Source organism: Oryctolagus cuniculus, chromosome 13, assembly GCF_051225735.1.
Source record: "Oryctolagus cuniculus isolate XC-2025 breed Fujian yellow rabbit chromosome 13, ASM5122573v1, whole genome shotgun sequence".
NCBI classification, from domain to species: domain Eukaryota; kingdom Metazoa; phylum Chordata; class Mammalia; order Lagomorpha; family Leporidae; genus Oryctolagus; species Oryctolagus cuniculus.
In genome coordinates this window covers 105,565,373-105,584,644 of record NC_142879.1, presented here as the reverse complement: position 1 = coordinate 105,584,644, position 19,272 = coordinate 105,565,373, and the positions used below count along the sequence as shown (strand labels likewise).

Genomic DNA, 19,272 nt, shown 5'->3' with positions numbered 1-19,272 from the left:
GGTGGAGGGAGAAGAGGAGAGGACCCCGGCTGTGAAAATGTTTTCACTCCTGTCTCTTACTGATCTGCACTAACAAGACCTCATTAACAAAGGCCTCATTTTCTCTTGTTTTATTCAAAAAAGGATAGCAATGTTGATTGTGGTGATGTTCTCTGATTAGCATTGTCCCAAGCATCACAATTCTATGATCTCCGTTGCCATCTAGAAATTCCTCCAAACTTGGGAAGTGTGTGAGCTAGATAGTGATAGTATATTAATGCTGCTGGCGCCGCGGCTCAACAGGCTAATCCTCCGCCTAGCGGCACCGGCACACCAGGTTCTAGACCCAGTCGGGGCGCCAGATTCTGTCCCAGTTGCCCCTCTTCCAGGCCAGCTCTCTGCTGTGGCCAGGGAGTGCAGTGGAGGATGGCCCAAGTGCTTGGGCCCTGCACCCTCATGGGAGACCAGGATAAGCACCTGGCTCCTGCCTTTGGATCAGCGCAGTGCGCCGGCCGCGTCAGCCATTGGAGGGTGAACCAATGGCAAAGGAAGACCTTTCTCTCTGTCTCTCTCTCTCACTGTCCACTCTGCCTGTCAAAAAATATAAATAAATAAATAAAAAGAAAGTTAAATATCCGTGAGTCTTCCATCCTAGTTCGGGCTAATTGACATTGCCAGTCATGATTGTTTGTGTATAGTAAGTATTCAGTATTCATTGATCTGATTAGATCTGACTTGATTTGGTTTGTGTGGCTAGGGACACTTGTGTTTCTCTGTGTATTTGTACATCTGGGGACTAGGAATCATCTGTGCCCCTTTATTACAAGCATGAGGCTCTATTATTGCCCTAAAGTCCACCTGAGAAGCATATACTCTGGTATCTGCCAAGTGTAGCTGTTCTCCTATCAGCACCCAAGCCTAATTCCCTCCCTGACCCTGGCGTATCTGCCAAGCACACATTCCTGCACAAATACAGTCAGTGGATGGGGTATTCGAGAACCATGAAAAGCAGACAGAAATACTCAGTGAGAGGCCTCCTTGCTCTGTGCACATAAAGCCACTTGTAGCAAACACAACCAGCCAGCATGCAGATCATCAGTGGTACTGCAGCTTGGAGAGCCTGACCCTACTGACAGCAAGAGCAGAAGATGGTGAAATGCATTCACTCTCGTCCCACGCTTTCAAGTCGGGTCTGAAAACTCTCATGGTTTAAGGTCCTAAGTCTTGGTGAAGGAATAAGTTAGGCTTTTAAAAAAGAGGCAGCCCCCTTGGGGGCTGGCGCCAAGGCTCACTTGGTTAATCCTCCACCTGTGGTGCCGGCATCCCATATGGGCACTGGATTCTAGTCCCAGTTGCTCCTCTTCCAGGCCAGCTCTCTGCTGTGGCCCGGGAAGGCAGTGGAAGATGGCCCAAGTGCTTGAGCCCTGCACCCGCATGGGAGACCAGGAGGAAGCCTGGCTCCTGGCTTCAGATCAGCATAGTTCTGGCCGTAGCAGCTATTTGGGGGCTGAACCAATGGAAGGAAGACCTTTCTCTCTGTCTCTCTCTCTCTCTCTCTCTCACTGTCTAACTCTACCTGTCTAATAAAAAAAAAAAAAAAAAAAGAGGCAGCCCTCCAAGGAAACAGTGTCTTCGTTTGGGATGCAACCTAGGAGGTGGTCATGAAACTGGGACTGTACAGTGCTTGCATGGAGGGGTTCATATGTGAGTCTGGTGGGGCGGTGGGGGGGGTGTGCAGCAGAGGGCCTATGAGCTTCATTACCTTCGGAAAGCCATTCCTGGTAGTTCTCTCTCCTCATCCCTCCTCTGAACCACAGTGCCCTGTCCCGCATTCCTTTCCTTCTCTGCTTTTCTTCCCCTTAGCTCTCGAAGTCCCAGGCCCCAGACAAAGGGAGGAAGGCAGGTGACAAACATGACAAGGGTTGGCTGGGAGAACAAGAGGATGTCCTCCTTCCCCCAGCCTCAGCCCCATCTGCATGTCCATAATTCCTGGTTTTCCCCAAAAGAGAAAGCTCACATGATGACAGTCTTCGCACCTGAACACCTGTTTACCATCACCCTCCTTCCAGGTATCTCTAAAGGAGAGGAGCCAAGACTACTGAGGCCCCCACGACGACCCCGGAAACCCAAAACATTGAATAACCCTGAAGATTCCACGTACTATTACCTACTCCATGTAAGTGACGTGCTCGTACTCTCTGCTGGGAGCTATAGCATCCACCAGAGGCCAGAGAGACAATAGTGCATGCATTTGGCCTATCACCCATGCAGGCCCAGCGAAACAGAGACCAGCCCAGTTTCCTTGTCACTGCCTCCCCCTCCCCCCAACTATCTGTTGGCAGACACTGCTATCTGCCAGCTCCTCTTCCCAGGGCCCGAACCTCTCTCCTGGGTCCCCGCTGTGTCCTCCCAGCTGTGTTCTCTGCTGACCATTCCTCTGGTCCAATATGCCAATATCAGTCCAACCAAAGGCGTCCATGGTAGCAGGAACCACAGGGATTTGGAGAGAGAGACATTCAGGTAAAAGGGTGAGAGCAGAAGAAAGGAAGGCAAGTGGAGAAGTCGGCACTTACTGAGCATCTTTGACGGTCCAGGCTTGGAGTGAGGCGGGCTCACACCCATTGTGATACCCAACTCTACGAACAAGCCCTACGGGGGTATCTGCATCTCCCGGATCAGGATTCTGAGACCCAGTCGGGCACATCTTAGCTGTCGGCTCTTAAATATGTTGGGGACCCCTGCCCACTGACAACCTGCAAGCATGGATACTCACTGTGGCACCCCTGCTCGCCTGCCCATCCTCACATAGCTGTTCTCCCTGAGTGCTGCTGTCCCTCACTCAGTTTCCCAGCCCAAGAACCCAGGTGCCTCCTGGTTCTTGCTCTCTTTCTCAGACCTGATGGGAAATCACTTGCCCTAAACTCTTGAGTCTTCCTCCTGTACGTCAGACCATGGTCATTTCTCACCAGGAGTAGTCCAGGCCCCCACCTCAGTCATCCCTCCCAGCCTGCACCAGAAAACTTCTCTAAGCCGTAAACTTGATCGTGTTCCTCCCACAATCACCTCTTGAAGTGCTCATCAGCTCTTTCAGTCTAAAGTCCAGATTCCCTCCAAGGCCTTCGTCACTGGACTCGCTGGACTCTGCAGGCCCCTCTCCCAGCCCACAGTGTCCACTTACACCAGGGAGCAGGAACAGGAAGCTCTGCCCAGGAGCTGCGACGCTGTGTTCCCGAGGCCTTTGCCCTGTGGGTCCCTCTGTGTGCCACCCTCATTCACAGGTCCCCAGCACCACAGTGAGCGCTCAGCCCTCCTCCACACCCTGCACTGAAATCCAGAGAATTCACTGGAAGTGCGTTTCCACCTCCCAGGCAGAAAATGAAGCTGGCGTTTGACTTCCAAGTCAGCCATTCTTTCCTTTCTGGTTCTCTACTCCCTGAGTGGTTTCTTGTTTCTCAGAAGTCTGCTCTCCCGCTCAGGAGTTTCAATCTCACATTCTCTTGCCCTCTCCTCTCCTTTGGACAACCCCATCAGCTCCTGGAACCTCCATTCCTGCTGCCTTCTGGCCCAGATCTCTCTCTAGTGCCAGATTCGCATGTCAAGCTGCCTGAGGCTGCTTCACATATGTTACATGGATGCACACAGGTTCTGTGTACATACAGAGGAGCCACCAAAAGTTCATGTTTGAAATGCATATTCTGAAAAAGCTGCATGGATTTCAAAAAAAATTTTTGCACTCATGGGGACAGTACTGTGGTGTAGTGGATAAATCCGCCCCCTGCGAGGCTGGCATCCTATATGGGTGCATGTTTCAGTCCCGATAGTTCCATTTCTTTTTTTTTTATTTTTAAGATTTATTTTATTATTTATATGAAAGTCAGAGTTACACAGAGAGAAGAGAGGCAGAGAGAGAGAGAGAGAGAGAGAGGTCTTCATCCGCTGCTTCACTCCCCAGTTGGCCACAACAGCCGGAGCTGTGCCAATCCGAGGCCAGGAGCCAGGAGCTTCTTCTGGGTCTCCCGTGTGGGTGCAGAGGCCCAAGGACTGGGCCATCTTCCACTGCTTTCCCAGGCCACAGCAGAGAGCTGGATCAGAAGTGGAGCTGCATGGACTCAAACCGGCTCCCATATGAGATGCTGGCTCTGCAGGCAGCGGCTTTACCTGCTACGCCACAGCGCCGGCCCTGGTAGCTCCACTTTCGATCCAGCTTCCTGCTAGTACAAGTGATAAAGCAGCAGAAGACAACCCAAATGCTTGGGCCCCTGTACTCACGTGAGAGACCTGGATGCAGCTTCTGTCTCCTGGCTTTGGCCTGGCCCAGCCCTGGCCATTGTGACCATTTGGGAAATGAACCAGAAGATCGAAGTCCTCTCGCTCTCTCTGTCTCTCTCTGTCTCTGAAACTCCACCCTTCAAATAATTTTTATAAAAAATTTTGCACCCCAAAATATTTATATTTTAATTCCATTTTTCCACATTTTGGAATATCATTGTATAAACAGAATGACACAGTGTGTGGTCTTTTGTGAATGCCCAACTTATTTTTTTTTTTTTGACAGGCAGAGTGGACAGTGAGAGAGAGAGAGACAGAGAGAAAGGTCTTCCTTTGCCGTTGGTTCACCCTCCAATGGCCGCCGCGGCCAGCGCGCTGCGGCTGGAGCACCGTGCTGATCCGATGGCAGGAGCCAGGAGCCAGGTGCTTTTCCTGGTCTCCCATGGGGTGCAGGGCCCAAGCACCTGGGCCATCCTCCACTGCCCTCCCGGGCCACAGCAGAGAGCTGGCCTGGAAGAGGGGCAACCGGGACAGAATCCGGCGCCCCAACCGGGACTAGAACCCGCTGTGCCGGCGCCGCTAGGCGGAGGATTAGCCTAGTGAGCCGCGGCGCCGGCCAAATGCCCAACTTATTTTACAAAGCTGGTAATGGGGCCGTTCTCCCGACTTCTCCCTCTTCCTCATCTTCCACATCCAAAATTCTGCCTCTTACATATTTGTGCGGTGACTGTTTGGCTGTAGAGCCCCCTCCAAGCATTTCTTACTGTGTTTCTGCATCATGCCTCTCACTGCTCTCTTGGTCTCTGGTTGTTCCCCTTCTCACTAACACATCGCCGCATGATAGCCAGAGTCATGTTCCTAGAAAGTTCTAGAAAGAACATGTGATCCTCCCCTGACCACACACACACACACACACACGTAGAAAGCCTTTCAGTTACCTCCCACTGTCCTAAGACACAAAGGTCAAAATCAAGGGCTGGCTCACCTTCCCACTTTCAGCCCTTGACACCCCCTCTCCAGGCGCTCTGTCTCAGCAGCCTGCATTCTTCTTCAGGTTGCCCTTAAACACGTGTCCTTGCATGTGTTCTCTCCTCTTCTGTCTTTCCTGATAAAGGCACCCTTAGCCTTCCTGATTCTTCCATATCCCAAGGGAGCTCTCCCTCTGCCCTCCATGGGCAGTCCCTATTTCCTGTCATGCCCTTTATCCCACTAAAGAGTGATTGATGTGGCTTCCATGGTGCCAGGGAGTTGGCCTGTTGCATTTAGCCTGACGTGTCATAGGCATGTAATGAATATTTGTTGTACAAATAAATGCAATGAAACAAAAGGGTGAAATACAATTAGGAGTCAAGACAGGTTGAAACTTCAGATATCTACATTTGACAGTTGCTTTAAAAATCTTCATGAGAGGGGGCTGGCATTGTGGCACAGCAGGTTAGGCTGTCGCCTGCAATGCCATCATCCCATTTGGGCTCAAATTTGTGTCCCAGCTGCTCCACTTCCAATCTCTAAAAATACTGGAGAAGAGCCGGCGCCGTGGCTCAATAGGCTAATCCTCCACCTTGCGGCGCCGGCACACCGGGTTCTAGTCCCGGTTGGGGCGCCGGATTCTGTCCCGGTTGCCCCTCTTCCAGGCCAGCTCTCTGCTATGGCCAGGGAGTGCAGTGGAGGATGGCCCAGGTGCTTGGGCCCTGCACCCCATGGGAGACCAGGAAAAGCACCTGGCTCCTGGCTCCTGCCAGGATCAGCGCGGTGCGCCGGCTGCAGCGGCGGCCATTGGAGGGTGAACCAACGGCAAAAGGAAGACCTTTCTCTCTCTGTCTCTCTCTCTCACTGTCCACTCTGCCTGTCAAAAAAAAAAAAAAAAAAAAAAAAATACTGGAGAAAACCCTGAATATTTACAAGTCATTATTAATTGCAATTTTTGTTATTATCTTTTACTTTTATGATGCTAGCCAACTTAATATCTGCAATAGGGTTTCCACAATTATGATGCTTTCATTTTTTTCAAGATGAGTGCAGTATCTGCTTTTTTATCATTAAAACACATATACTCTTACAATGTGTACATTTATGAGCTCAAATATATTGAGGTAGCACACAAAGAAACACACTGCTAATGCCACGATACAAGAAAACAGTATACTTTGTATGTCAGATGAACTGAAGGGCCATTTTGTGATGTTCCAGTTGAAGTATTGATCAAAAGATATTTAATTATTTCCATACTAACGTATTCTGATTTGTGCCTTGCTACATAAAGCTCTCAGGCATTGTGCAAATTAAAATGTGTATTTCTGTGCTGCTACTTTTATGCCATAAATGGGTTTCTTTGGGAGTAGAAAGTCACACGGCTGTTCTTTCTGTATACTGTAAACTTGCTCTCCTTATCCACCCATCTGCTTTCCCTGTACAAGGATAAGAGGTAGGCAAGACATCAAAGCAGCCTAATAGGCTTAAATCACACGTGGATTTGTGACAGAGAAATGAGTTTCCCAGAGAATTTTACAATTTGCTCCCATTTACAGGTAAAAATCCTTCTGAAGTCATATCTATATTGGTCACCTTGTGACAAACTGTTTTTTCTCATGTTGAATGCAAAGATCCATTTCAATATAGGCCTGCCTGATAAAAATAAGCACAAATTTGGGGTAGGTGTTGTGGCACAGCCAGTTAATCAGCTGCTTGGGATACCTGTGCGCCCTGTCGGAGTGCCTGAGATCGAGTCCCATCTCCACGACACCTGGGAGCACAGCTCTAGTGACTGGGTTCCTGCGACCCAAGTGGGAAACCCCAATGAAGCTCCTGGCAGCTGGCATCAGCCTGACCCAGCCCTGGCTGCCGCAGCCAGTTAGGGAGTGAACCCCCAGATGAATGATCTCTCCCTCTCTGACTCTCCCTCTCTGTCTCCAACACTCTGCTTTTCAAAGAAACAAATACATTTAGAAAAATCACAAAATATAAAATTTGAGTAAGTTATATTTCCTAAGATTTTTTTTAAAGATTATTTTCTATTTATTTGAAAGAGTTACACAGAGAGAGAAGGAGAGTCAGAGAGAGAGAGAGAGGTCTTCCATCCCCTGGTTCATTTTCCAATTGGCCGCAATGGCCAGGTCTAGGCCAGGCTGAAGCCAAGAGCCAGGAACTCCACCCAGGTCTCCCACGCAGGTGCAGGGGTCCAAGCACTTGCACCATCTTCTACTGCTTTCCCAGGCCATAGCAGAGAGCTGGGTCGGAAGAGGAGCAGCTGGGACTCAAACCAGCATCCATATGGCATGCCAGCACTGCAGGCAGCAGCTTTACCCGCTATACCACAATGCCGGCTCCTCCTAAGATCTTTAAAATAGTGTGTCCGCTTGTTTATACTTGTTTATTTGTAACTTTACTTTGTAGGAATCAATGCATTTATATACCAACATTACAGTAGTATCTCAATTACATTATATTAAGATCATAATTTTATATAGATCTTTCGAATTCCTCTCTTCCCTTTAGAAGTCAATCCAAGAAGAGAAAAGAAGACCGAGAAAAGACAGGTAATCATTGCTTCTAGATTCCAACATGCCATCTCATTCACGCAAATATATAAACCCCCACGTTCAGATTCGGATTTAAAATCACCTCTTTTATGCAGACACATTTGGAAAGCAATGTGCTCTCATGATTTAGGTTGCACATATTAGCTCATGTGTAATTTATAAACTCTTGCCTGCTGGGTATCTATTGCCCCAGCACACGACAAAGCAGGCACTAAGAACTCCAATACATTTTGAATGAAGTGACCTGTGCTGATACAGACTTTGGCTTTTCTTGGCCCGTTGAATGGTGTTAACTGAGCAATATGAACACAGAGACAACCGTGAACTTTCTTCTCCCAAGCTCCTTTTTACTTTTTGTCCTTCAGCACATGGTAAATCTCCTGAAGGTGAGGTTTGTGTTACCGACAGGTATGGCGTGCTTAATCTCATAGTATTCTGCCTTTCTCTTAGTGGCCAACGGTCAGTGTAAACTCAGCTCTAGACCAGCCAAACAGGAACATGGTAATCACTGGCTCTTCTAGGGAGTACTAGTTCAGTGCCAAGTTAAATGCGATGGAATCAGAAAAGCCACCCCAGCAGCTACTGCTCTGGTCAGGTTAAGAGGAGAATTTTGCTTTTCATCTGAATTTATGGTGTATGCTGGTTTTGCATGTTTGAGGACCTCACCCGTTTCTCTTAAAATGTGCATTTCTAAGTATCGTGTACACTGAAGTGAATGGAAAAGGACACTGATGCTGTGACACGTTTATGTATCATTTACAGTCAGGGGAAACTATTAGATCTGGAAGACTTCTATTATAAGGGATTTTTGACCAGCTGCCCTGCACCAAGGGAACAAAATCCTAGTCTCAGAGAACAAAGACCGCAGCGAGACCTCCAGAGTCAATGTTTTAAGGCGAATGACAGGTAATAAATTCAGTTTAAAGTACAGCATTTTCAACTGTATACTCACACTTTCAATTGTTAAAGCAATGTCATTTTATTACAAGGCATTCTTACAAATATTGCATTTTATGAGTGATAGATTGTTTAAAAGTAAAATCATAAATATTATGGTTAGGTAATGACATCATACTTTTTCAAGAAAAATCCAATTTATTTCTGTTCCCCTTTTAAAAAAATTCCAATTTATTTCTGTTCCCCTTTTAGCTTAGTTTGAGTGATAAATTATATGGTTACTCTATCTAATATGAGCACTATCCATTCCTAAAAATCTATGTTCATATTCTAAAAAATATAATTTTAACCACTTGGTTTCTTAATTAAGCTTGTGATTGTTCAGAATCAGTGATATCAAACCAAAAAATATCTAGGAGAAAGAGTTATAGAGAAATTCCCATTTTGGATTTGATTTCTCATGTTGTCATTGACTTTGTGACATTGGGTAACTGATTTTGTAGCTGATTTATGACTTTAGAGGTTTTTTGTTCTTTCCCCAAAAAAGATTGTGTGAAGTTTTGAGACTGAGGGCACAAAATAAGACAGGAACAGGTGTCTGAGCAACAGAATCCATAACTGGCAGCCAGGAGCTGTTTGTCCAGGGTCCTGAGTGGACGCCCTGGCCACCCAGGACACCCAGACTCCCTCCTGTCTATTTCACAGTGGGTTGTGGTGCTTATGGAAAGAGGTTTGTGAGTCGGACAGGTTTAGAGTTGGATCCTGATGCTGCCGCTTCATCGTCGGATGGCTTGGTTGTCACCTGCTTCTTTAAGCCTCAGTGTCCATTCTGCACAAGGATTTGCTACTAACTTCCTGCCTTGAGCAGAGATGAAACGAAGCACTAAAGCACCTAACGGTGTATTGTGTGTGACCGAGGAGGGTGTTCCCCACACGGTGCCTGCTGTCACCTTTCTTTGCTTTTCCAGAGTCTGCCTGAAATATGATTTCTGCCCCTTGTCTCCGAAAAGAAGACGAATTCTTCCGTCTTGGGATCACGAACTATACGTAGCATGTTGGAGCTTAGGAATGTTCTAGGATAACCACAGAGCTCTATTCTGGAGATCCCCACGTGCCAGGGAGATTCAGTGACGTGGCCCAGATCCCAGGCTGACGTCGTGAACTCAAATCCAAGGCTTTTCCCTGGCTGTCCTGCTCCCGTCCTAACAGCCACTCTCGCCCCTCTCCTGGGTATTCTTACCTTCCTCCCCAGCCCCTCACCCCCACCCACGACAGCCACACATCTGATAGAAAAGCCGTGAGCCCTGCCATCCCACCTGGTGTCCCGGTGAGGCCTGGGTGTAGGTATTTAGCATCCACTAGAATAAGGATGCTGGCAGCTAGCCCCAGGTTAGGGCTTATTCAGTGCTAGGCACTGTGTCATTATCTCATTTAATCCACACAGCGACATGAAGCAGCTCCTATTATCACTGCATTTTATGGCTGAGGAGCCTCAGTTTCCCGAGTTAAGGGGCTGCAATCAGTCACCTGGGTGAGCTGGATTTGAACACAGGCCTCTCTGGGTTTATAGTTGCTGGCTTTCATCTCTATACAGTATTGCCTCTCTCTGCAAAGTACAATGCTGGGCATTGCAGGAAGTCACATAAGGAAGTTGTGGTCCTTGTATCCAAGGAGCTTGATGCTAGAGGGAAAATACTGAGATGTAACAAAGCCGAACAAGGTAGCTCCTGGGGGATTTTCTAAACTAAGGACGATTGTAGAAACAGATAGGTCCAGTGCAGCCAGTAAACCTTGATAGCATCCTGAGCTTAAAATGCGAAATAAAAACAAAACGGAAAACAGCTCTAAAGGACATTTGCAACTAAACTATACATTGGAAAAAGTTACCACACAAATATCTGTGCGTGAATACACACACACACACCCCAAGCAAGTACTGGCATCAACCAGGAAGATATAAGTAGGACCTGGGAGAAAGGGATAACAGCAAGTAGGAATTGAGTGTCTCAAGAATTTGATAAAGATTGCCTACACTATGGCATAAGTCACAAATACTGTATTTTGATGTTTTGAAATAGGTATATAGAATGACAGTAACATACTCATTCTCATTACCTCACATACTTAGCATGGCTTTTTTTTTTTTTTTTTTTTTTTTTGGACAGGCAGAGTGGACAGTGAGAGAGAGAGACAGAGAGAAAGGTCTTCCTTTGCCGTTGGTTCACCCTCCAGTGGCCACCGTGGCTGGCGTGCTGCAGCTGGCGCACTGCGCTGATCTGAAGCCAGGAGCCAGGTGCTTTTCCTGGTCTCCCATGGGGTGCAGGGCCAAGCACTTGGGCCATCCTCCACTGCACTCCCGGGCCACAGCAGAGAGCTGGCCTGGAAGAGGGGCAACCGGGACAGAATCCGGCACCCCGACCGGGACTAGAACCTGGTGTGCCGGTGCCGCAAGGCGAAGGATTAGCCTAGTGAGCCGTGGCACCGGCTCTTAGCATGTTTTTGTGGTGAGAACCCTGTCAGCAGTTTTCAAGCGCTGACTGCATTGTTATTAACTACAGTCCCCATACTGTAAAACTGACCCTTGAACTTATTCCTGCTCTCTGACGTCTGTGCCCTTTGGGCAATACTTCCCCAATCCCCTGCCTCCCTAACCTCTGTTAAGTACCTCAACTCTGCTTCCACGAGTCTGTCACTTTTCGATTCCACCTGTAACTAAGATGGTGTGGTATTTGTCTTTCTGCGCCTGCCTTATTTCACCTACCATAATGTCCTCCAGGTCCATCCATATTGGCACAAACGACAAGATTCCCTTCTTTCCTAAGGCTGAATAGTATTCCGTTCCGTACATATGCCATGTTTTCTTTATCCCTCCATCCACTGATAGGTAACTAGGCCATGTGAATAACGCTGCCGTGAACATGGGAGCTCAGAATCTCTGTGAGACGCTGATTTCACTTCCTCGGACTGTATTCCTAGTGGTGGGATTGCTGGATTATATGGTAGCTCTATTTTTATTAGTTTGAGAAACTTCTGCTGTGGGTTAGGTTGGGCCAAAATTAATATCCCAGGAGAATGGTGAGTATAGGCACAAAGATGGCATGCAGTGTGATAAGTTTATTTAAGAACACGCAGGTATGTGGGGGCTTCATTTAGGACGAGTGAGCCAGGGAAGGCAAAAAGGGGGGTTTCATACCCTGCTCTGCTTGTCCTGGGTCCACGAGGTGAGGAGAGAAAAGGAAGCCCCTCCCCCTTCACTAGGCTTTTGATTAGCTTCAAAAAGGGGAGTGGTTACGTGGTGTTGCCCCCAGGTCCCAGGGAAGGGGAGGTGCATCTTGGGGAGGGGGTCATGTGATTGACTACTTGGGGGCGGGGTAAGGTGTGGCCTCCAGCTCATGAACTTAATCTAGCTCCCTGACTTCCCCCACTTCACTTCCATGCTGTTTTCCATAATGACTGTACTAATTTACATTCCACCAACAGTGTGCAAAGTTCTCTTTTCTCCACATCCTCACCAACACTGGTTACCTTTTGTGTTTTTGACAAAAATTAGCCTTTCTTACAGAACTGAAGTGATATCTTGCTGTGGTTTAAATTGACATTTCCCTGATGATTAGTGATTATGGACATTTCTTCATATACCTCAGGGCCATTTGTGTGTCTGCTTTGAGAAGTGTCTATTCAGATCCTTTGTTCACTTTTTAATTGGGTTATTTATTGTCTTGCTAATAAGTTATATGGTATCTTTGTATATTTTGGGTCTTAGCCCATTATCATATGTATGATATGCAAATATCTTCTCCCATGCTCTAGGTTTTCTCTAAACTTCAGTATCATTTCCTTTGCTATGCAAAACTTTTTAGTTTGATGTAATCCCATTTATCTGTCTTGCTCTTGTTATCTGGACTTCTGAGGTCAAATCCAAAAACACATTGCTCAGCACAATATCATGTCTCTTTGCTCTTATATTTTCTTCTACTACTTTCATGGTTTTGGGCATTATGTTTAATGATTTAGTATTAATCATTTTCAGTTGGCTTCTCATACACGATGTGAATCTTATTCTTCTGCGTGTGGATGTCCAGTTTCCCCAACGCTGTAACTGAAGAGACTATTCTTCCCCTATTGTGTGCTCTTGGCATCTTTGTCCACAATCAGTTGACCATACGTGTGTGGGCTTCTTTCTGAGTTCTCTCTTCTCTCCCATTGGTCTCTGTGTCTGTTTCGATGTTAGTACCATGCAGTTTATCATAGCTTTGTAGTAGTTTTGACATCAGGTCGTGCGATGCCTCCAGCTTTGTTCTTTTTGTTCAGGATTGCTTTGGAGCTTTTTGTGGTTCTTTGCACATTTTAGGATTATAGGATTGTTTTTGTTTTTTCTACTTCTGTGAAAAATGTCATTGGAAGTTCATAGGGATCTCATTAAGTTGTAGATTGCTTTGAGTAGCGTAACACTGTAGCGATATGATTATTCCCATCCACTGCACCTTCTTCAGTGTCTTTCATCTGTGTTTGTTATTCTGGTGCATTTCAGTGAAGGAAAGCCAGTGTCGGGCAATCAGTGGCTGCAGAGAGGAATCAGAATGCAACAGGAGGCTGACAGCTCCTCTCCTCTCAGGATGGAAGCCGTGGGGTCAATGCGGAGCAATAGTGAGAGTCGTAGGGCTGTTTAGGGCAAACCCAGCTTTCAGTTATGGTGGGGAAGTAGAGAGAGGATAGAATAGAGGGAAAGCAAAATGGAGCAAGGGCGCACTAATTACAAGATAAGAGAGTCCCAAAGGAGGCATCAGCAGCAAAGAGGCAGAGAGTTGCAGCAGGGAAACTGGGGTTTGGCCCACTGGGCTTCGGTTTGAATCCTCACTCCTCACCAGCTCTGTCAACTAGAACCAGTCTGTCTCATCATCTCTGCATTGAGGATAAGAAGGATCTAAGGCCTGGCAGTGTAGTCCTTGGGATTATAGATCGTGTGTGATGTATGTGGCGGGTGGGTTCCTATTCAACATTCTTGAACTCTCCTACAAGAGAACTCAAGGCAGGAACCTAAAGTAAGTGACCCTCCCATCCATAGCCATCATGACCCCGCATGGAAAGCTTCATCAAGTACCCACTACCCTGAAACACCTTGCCAGCAGTTTCTTTGTCTTCTAACTCTCCATTCTGAGTGGACCAGAATGAAGGCATTTTCCAATAGCAGGCAAAGTTCTGGCCATTCTAGTCATCATCACTTTGATACATCTGCCCCTTTCTCCCTCAATTTTTTTTCAACTAGCAAACTCTAATGCTGGTTAAATCCCAACTTTCTCTGGCTGGTGCTGTGGTGTATTGCAGGTAAAGCTGCCTCTTGCAGCACCAGCATCCCCTGTGGACACCGGTTCAAGTCCCAGCTGCTCCTCTTCCAATCCAGCTCCCTGCTCATGGCCTGGAAAATCAACAGAAGAGCCCCAAATACTTGGGCTCTGCCACCCATGGGGGAAACCCAAATGAAGCTCCTGGCTCCTGGCTTTGGCCTGGCCTAGACCCAGCCATTGCAGCCATCTGGGGAATGAACCAGCAGATGGAAGATACCTCTCTCTCTCTCTCTCTCTCTCTCTTCCCTCTCTCTGTCTCTCCCTCTCTCTCTAACTCTGACTTTCAAATAAATAAAAAGCAAATTTCATCCTATTCCTGCCCCAGAGTGCTGAACCTAACTAGAGAAAAAGCTAAATCTAATAATCTCACTTGAAATTTATGGCTGCACACCTTAGGCAGACTCTTAGTTACTTTGCAGTATTACATTTCCCTTAAAAATCCATTATCCCTTGGGGCCGGCGCTGTGGCACAGCGGGTTAACTCCCTGGCCTAAAGCGCCGGCATCACATAAGAACACCGGTTCTAGTCCCGGCTGCTCCTCTTCCAATCCAGCTCTCTGCTATGGCCTGGGAAAGCAGTAGAAGATGGCCCAAGTCCTTGGGCCCCTGCACCAGTGTGGGAGACCTGGAAGAAGCTCCTGGCTCCTGGCTTCAGTTTGGCATAGCTCTGGCCATTGTGGCCATCTGGGGAGAGAACCAGTGGATGGAAGACCTCTCTCTGTCTCTACCTCTCTCTGTAACTCTGTCTTATCAAATAAATAAAATCAATCTTTAAAAAATCCATTATCCCACTTTCTCATTCTACTGTTAAGCATTCTTGTCTCCTCTCAAACCTCAAACTTCCTCACTCTCAACTGACAACCTTCTTTCCTATTTAACTGGGAATATAGTAGCAGAAACCAAACATTGCACTCCCACCACCAAATCCATCCATCTTTCCACTGCTTACCTGTTTCCTTCCGCTACCATACGATCAATGACTTCTCTGGCTTTCTACCTAAGGCCAAAGCTTCCCCTTGTGTGCTAAATCCAAGTTTCCATCTGCTCAAGAATATTGTCATGCAGTCATCCCCCCTCTCTCTCTACTGCATCTTGAATGTTCATTCTCTTTTCCAAAGCATGTCTGGCCATCTGCAAACATGAGGCATGGCTAAGACGGCACCTGGGCCACCTGCATCCCACATCAGAGTGCCTGGTTGGAGTCCTAGCTCTGCTTCTAACCCAGCTTCCTACTAATGTGTACCCTGGGAGGCAGCAGGCAATGACCCAAGTATTTGGGTCCCTGCTACCAGTGTAGGAGACCTGGATTGGATTCCCAAGTCCTGGCTTCAGCCTAGGCCAGCCTTGTGAGAACTGGGGAGTGAACTAGAAGATGGGAGATCTACCCCACTCCCTTTCTAATAAAAGAAATACATTTTTTTCTAATGCCCTTGATCCGGTCTCCCTTCAAGGCTACCCATTTTTCCGTTCTTTGCTATATTACTAAGTGAGGAGTGGTGAGACTGTCTCCTTCATACCCACCCTCCCCATTCTCTCTCACACCCCTTCACTCAGGTTTCCATCCCCACGCCCCACGGAAACTGCCCCTGGCCAGGATCACCATGGTCTCATTTTGCCATGTCCCATGATCGAGTCTGTCATCCTCTCTTCCTCTTAGCAGCATTTAATGCCTACGATTACTCTATTTTTCCTCTTCAGACTCTTTCTCCGTTGGCCTCCAGGGCACGACTTCTGGCTTGCCTCCTGCCTCATTGGCGTCTCCTCCTTAGTCTCCTCCACTGGCCATCCATCATCATCTTGCTGATTTCTCAGGACTGGAGTGTCCCAGCTATTTGCTTTGTTCACTGAATACCGTCTCTGGACTTGGAATTCCTGCACTGAAATCTCTAACCTAGATCAAACTTCATACGATTACATCCCAATGCCTGCTCAGGGCATCCTCTTAAACCCTAGTACATTTCTCAAGCTTGGCATAACCAACACACACACACACGTGCTCCTCTGTCACCCCTCTGTCACCTTCCTCCTGTCATTGATAGCAACGTTTAAGTTAAAAGTCTTGGGGACACTGCTGATTTCTTTTTTTCTATACCGCACATCCAAGCCCTCAGCGAACTCTTTCAGTTCTACCTCCTGAACATCTGGCCACGTCTCCCCAGGTGCACTCCAAGCCCAGTTCAAGCCATTCTCGGTCTTGCTTGGACTATTATGGGATCAGTTCAGTTGGCCACCCGACATTACTCTGGCAGCCAGATCCTTTTATGAGACATTTGTCTGCTCAGAATCCTTCAATGTTTCTCTTGTTCTAAGTAAAATTCAAGTCCTTGGGGCCGGCGCCGTGGCTCACTTGGTTAATCCTCTGCCTGAGGTGCCGGCATCCCATATGGGCGCCTGTTCTAGTCCCGGTGGCTCCTCTTCCAGTCCAGCTCTCTGCTGTGGCCCGGGAAGGCAGTGGAGGATGGCCCAAGTGTTTGGGTCCTTACACTCGCATGGGAGGCCAGGAAGAAGCACCTGGCTCCAGGCTTCGGATCGGCACTGTGGTGGTCATTTGGGGAGTGAACCAACAGAAGGAAGACCCTAAAATAAAAAAAAAAAATCCAAGTCCTCGAGGTAGAGTAAAAGTGCCAATTCATCGGCCACACTGTCCCCTCCTTTCCCCCCACCCCGCCCCCTGCTTACTTCTTCCAAACAACCACCGTGACCTCCTTGCTGGTCCTTGAACACAACATGTGCACCATACTCTTGGACCCTTCTGTTGGTTGATCTGTTATCCTGGAATGAGTAACCTTTCCCCAAGCAATCTCATGGCTGGTTCAATGTCTTGTCCTCCATGTCCCCATTCAGAGTGGTTTTACTTGAGTGCCCTCTACAAGGAAATAGCTTACACACACACACACACACACACACACACCATCGGCCTTCCTCCACTACCCTTAATTTTCTGTGCAATGCCTCTCATCATCTCATACTTTTAAACTGTCTATGGTCCTCTGCCAAACTAGACCATAAACTCCATAAAAGCAAGCACTTTGGTTCTTCTGTCACCTGCACTGGTGCCTGGCCCTTAGGGTACCCCACGACTGAATGAGTGAGTGACTATAGCTGCAGAGCAGGGAGCACCCCACCCCTTGCAGGGGTTCACAGCAGTGAGACCAGGAAAGATGACCTGGCAGCCTCCTTGAAAACTGTTGAAGGTTTGACAAAGTTAGCAGGGCAGGGGGCTCCTGTGTGGCCAACACAGCGGTTGGGTCCGATCCGGGAGAGCACTTTGAAGAACTATTGGGACTAGACCGGTGCCGTGGCTCACTAGGCTAATCCTCCGCCTTGCGGCGCCAGCACACCGGGTTCTAGTCCCAGTTGGGGCGCCGGATTCTGTCCCGGTTGCCCCTCTTCCAGGCCAGCTCTCTGCTATGGACCGGGAGTGCAGCGAAAGATGGCCCAAGTGCTTGGGCCCTGCACCCCATGGGAGACCAGGAGAAGTACCTGGCTCCTGGCTTCGGATCAGCGCGGAGCGCCAGCCTCAGCGCGCCTGCCGCGGTGGCCATTGGAAGGTGAACCAAGGACAAAGGAAGACCTTTCTCTCTGTCTCTCTCTCTCTCACTGTCCACTCTGCCTGTCAAAAAAAAAAAAAAAGAAAGAAAAAAAAAGAAAAAAGAAAAGAAAAGAAAAAAGAACTATTGGGACCGTCTTAAAACACACAGTGGTGGGTGGCTACCTGGACACTTGGAGTTCTTGTTGGCCAGCGCGTTAAAAATGAAGACACTACCATGCATATTTACCAGTTGTGAGTTATCTTCACCCAAATGAAGCGCATTCCTTGGCTACACGTGGTGCTTTGCTCTCTCACCCAGACACAGGCATCGGATTCTATTTTCAAAACTCGCTAAGAGGATTAGGGAAGCTGCCGCTGTCTGTCATTCTGATGTTTGGATGGCGCCTGCATTGAATGCCTGTGGTGGGTGGGGATGCTCTGTGTGCCAGGGGGCGCTGCTAACTTCATACGCACCCGTCTCGATCGCAGGTGCTGGGTGGCGGAGATCCCCGACGAGGGGGACAGCGGGCCAGCAGCCAACCCCTTCGACTACAGGAGGCTCCTGCGCAAAACCTCCCAGCGCCAGCGCCTTGTGCAACAGTTGTAGCCCAGCCGCTGGGCGGCCGCAGCCCTGGAGAAAGAGTGGAGCTTGCAGGGCCTTGGGGGCGAGGGGAGGAGCCTCAGGCGCTGGCACCACCAGGCATTGCAGCCACGACCTTCGGAAGCAGCCTTCGGAAGGAGGAGAGCTGGGGGCCCTTGGGAAAGCCGCACCCCGCGCCCTCCACTGGGACCAGGCCACCGTCTGGGGCATCATCTGCCCTGGCCCACAACACCTGTCTTTGCTCACTTGTTGGCCACTCCTCTGGGGACCCGGCAGCCTCGGAGCTGTCGCCAAACCCTTTCGGTGTGACTTCGATGATTTCTTCTTTCTGGGAACGGCCTCCCCAGGCCGCGGGCCACCCCAGGGTGTGGGCGTGAGCAAGATCTCCAGATGAATGTCACCCCAAGCGGGGCTTTCCTTTGCCTGGGTTATCTGGGTTACCAAATAAAGGAAGTGCCTCGGAAAGCTCGCGACGTCCCCTTCCCTTGCGGGGACATTCCCTCGGCTCCACTCCGTGCCCGTGCCTGCGCCCCAGTGTGGCCTTGCGGGACATTCCCTCGGCTCCACTCCGTGCCCATGGCTGCGCCCCAGTGTGGCCTTGCGGGACATTCCCTTGGCTCCACTCTGTGCCCGTGGCTGCGCCCCAGTGTGGCCTTGCAGCGACATTCCCTCGGCTCCACTCCGTGCCCATGGCTGCGCCCCAGTGTGGCCTTGCGGGACATTCCCTTGGCTCCACTCCGTGCCCGTGGCTGCGCCCCAGTGTGGCCTTGCAGAGACATTCCCTCGGCTCCACCTCTGTGCCCGTGGCTGCGCCCCAGTGTGGGGGGAGGGGGAGTCAGGGCATTTCCGCCTCCAGCAGGGAACTTCCCCACCCCCAACCCCTCTCGAAGGAAACTCCGCCTCTGAGACATAAAACGCGACCCACTCTCCATGTACCACACAAGAGGCACACAAGCTGCGTTCCCAGCTGCTGTGGCTTCCACTGGCGCCACCACTAAGCAGCGCTGTCAGACCTTCAGTTCCCGTCGTCCGCAGACGGGACGATCACCGCTGCTCCCACGTGGGTGTATGTAAGATAGGGGAGGGGAGGATGTCGGGTAGGCACAGGTT

At 48.9% G+C, this 19,272-nt stretch overlaps 1 protein-coding gene across 1 annotated transcript in view; it reads left to right on the top strand.

Moving 5' to 3' along the window:
- Positions 1-18,610, top strand: part of MYO3A (myosin IIIA) — a 236,160-nt gene extending 217,550 nt beyond the window's left edge. The window contains exons 32-35 of the mRNA XM_089312433.1: positions 2,049-2,155; positions 7,744-7,784; positions 8,550-8,693; positions 18,051-18,610. Of these exons, the coding sequence (XP_089168559.1) occupies positions 2,049-2,155; positions 7,744-7,784; positions 8,550-8,693; positions 18,051-18,168 (410 nt within the window). The 3' untranslated portion in view covers positions 18,169-18,610. The remainder of the gene's footprint in view (positions 1-2,048; positions 2,156-7,743; positions 7,785-8,549; positions 8,694-18,050) is intronic.
- Positions 18,611-19,272: the final 662 nt, after the last annotated feature.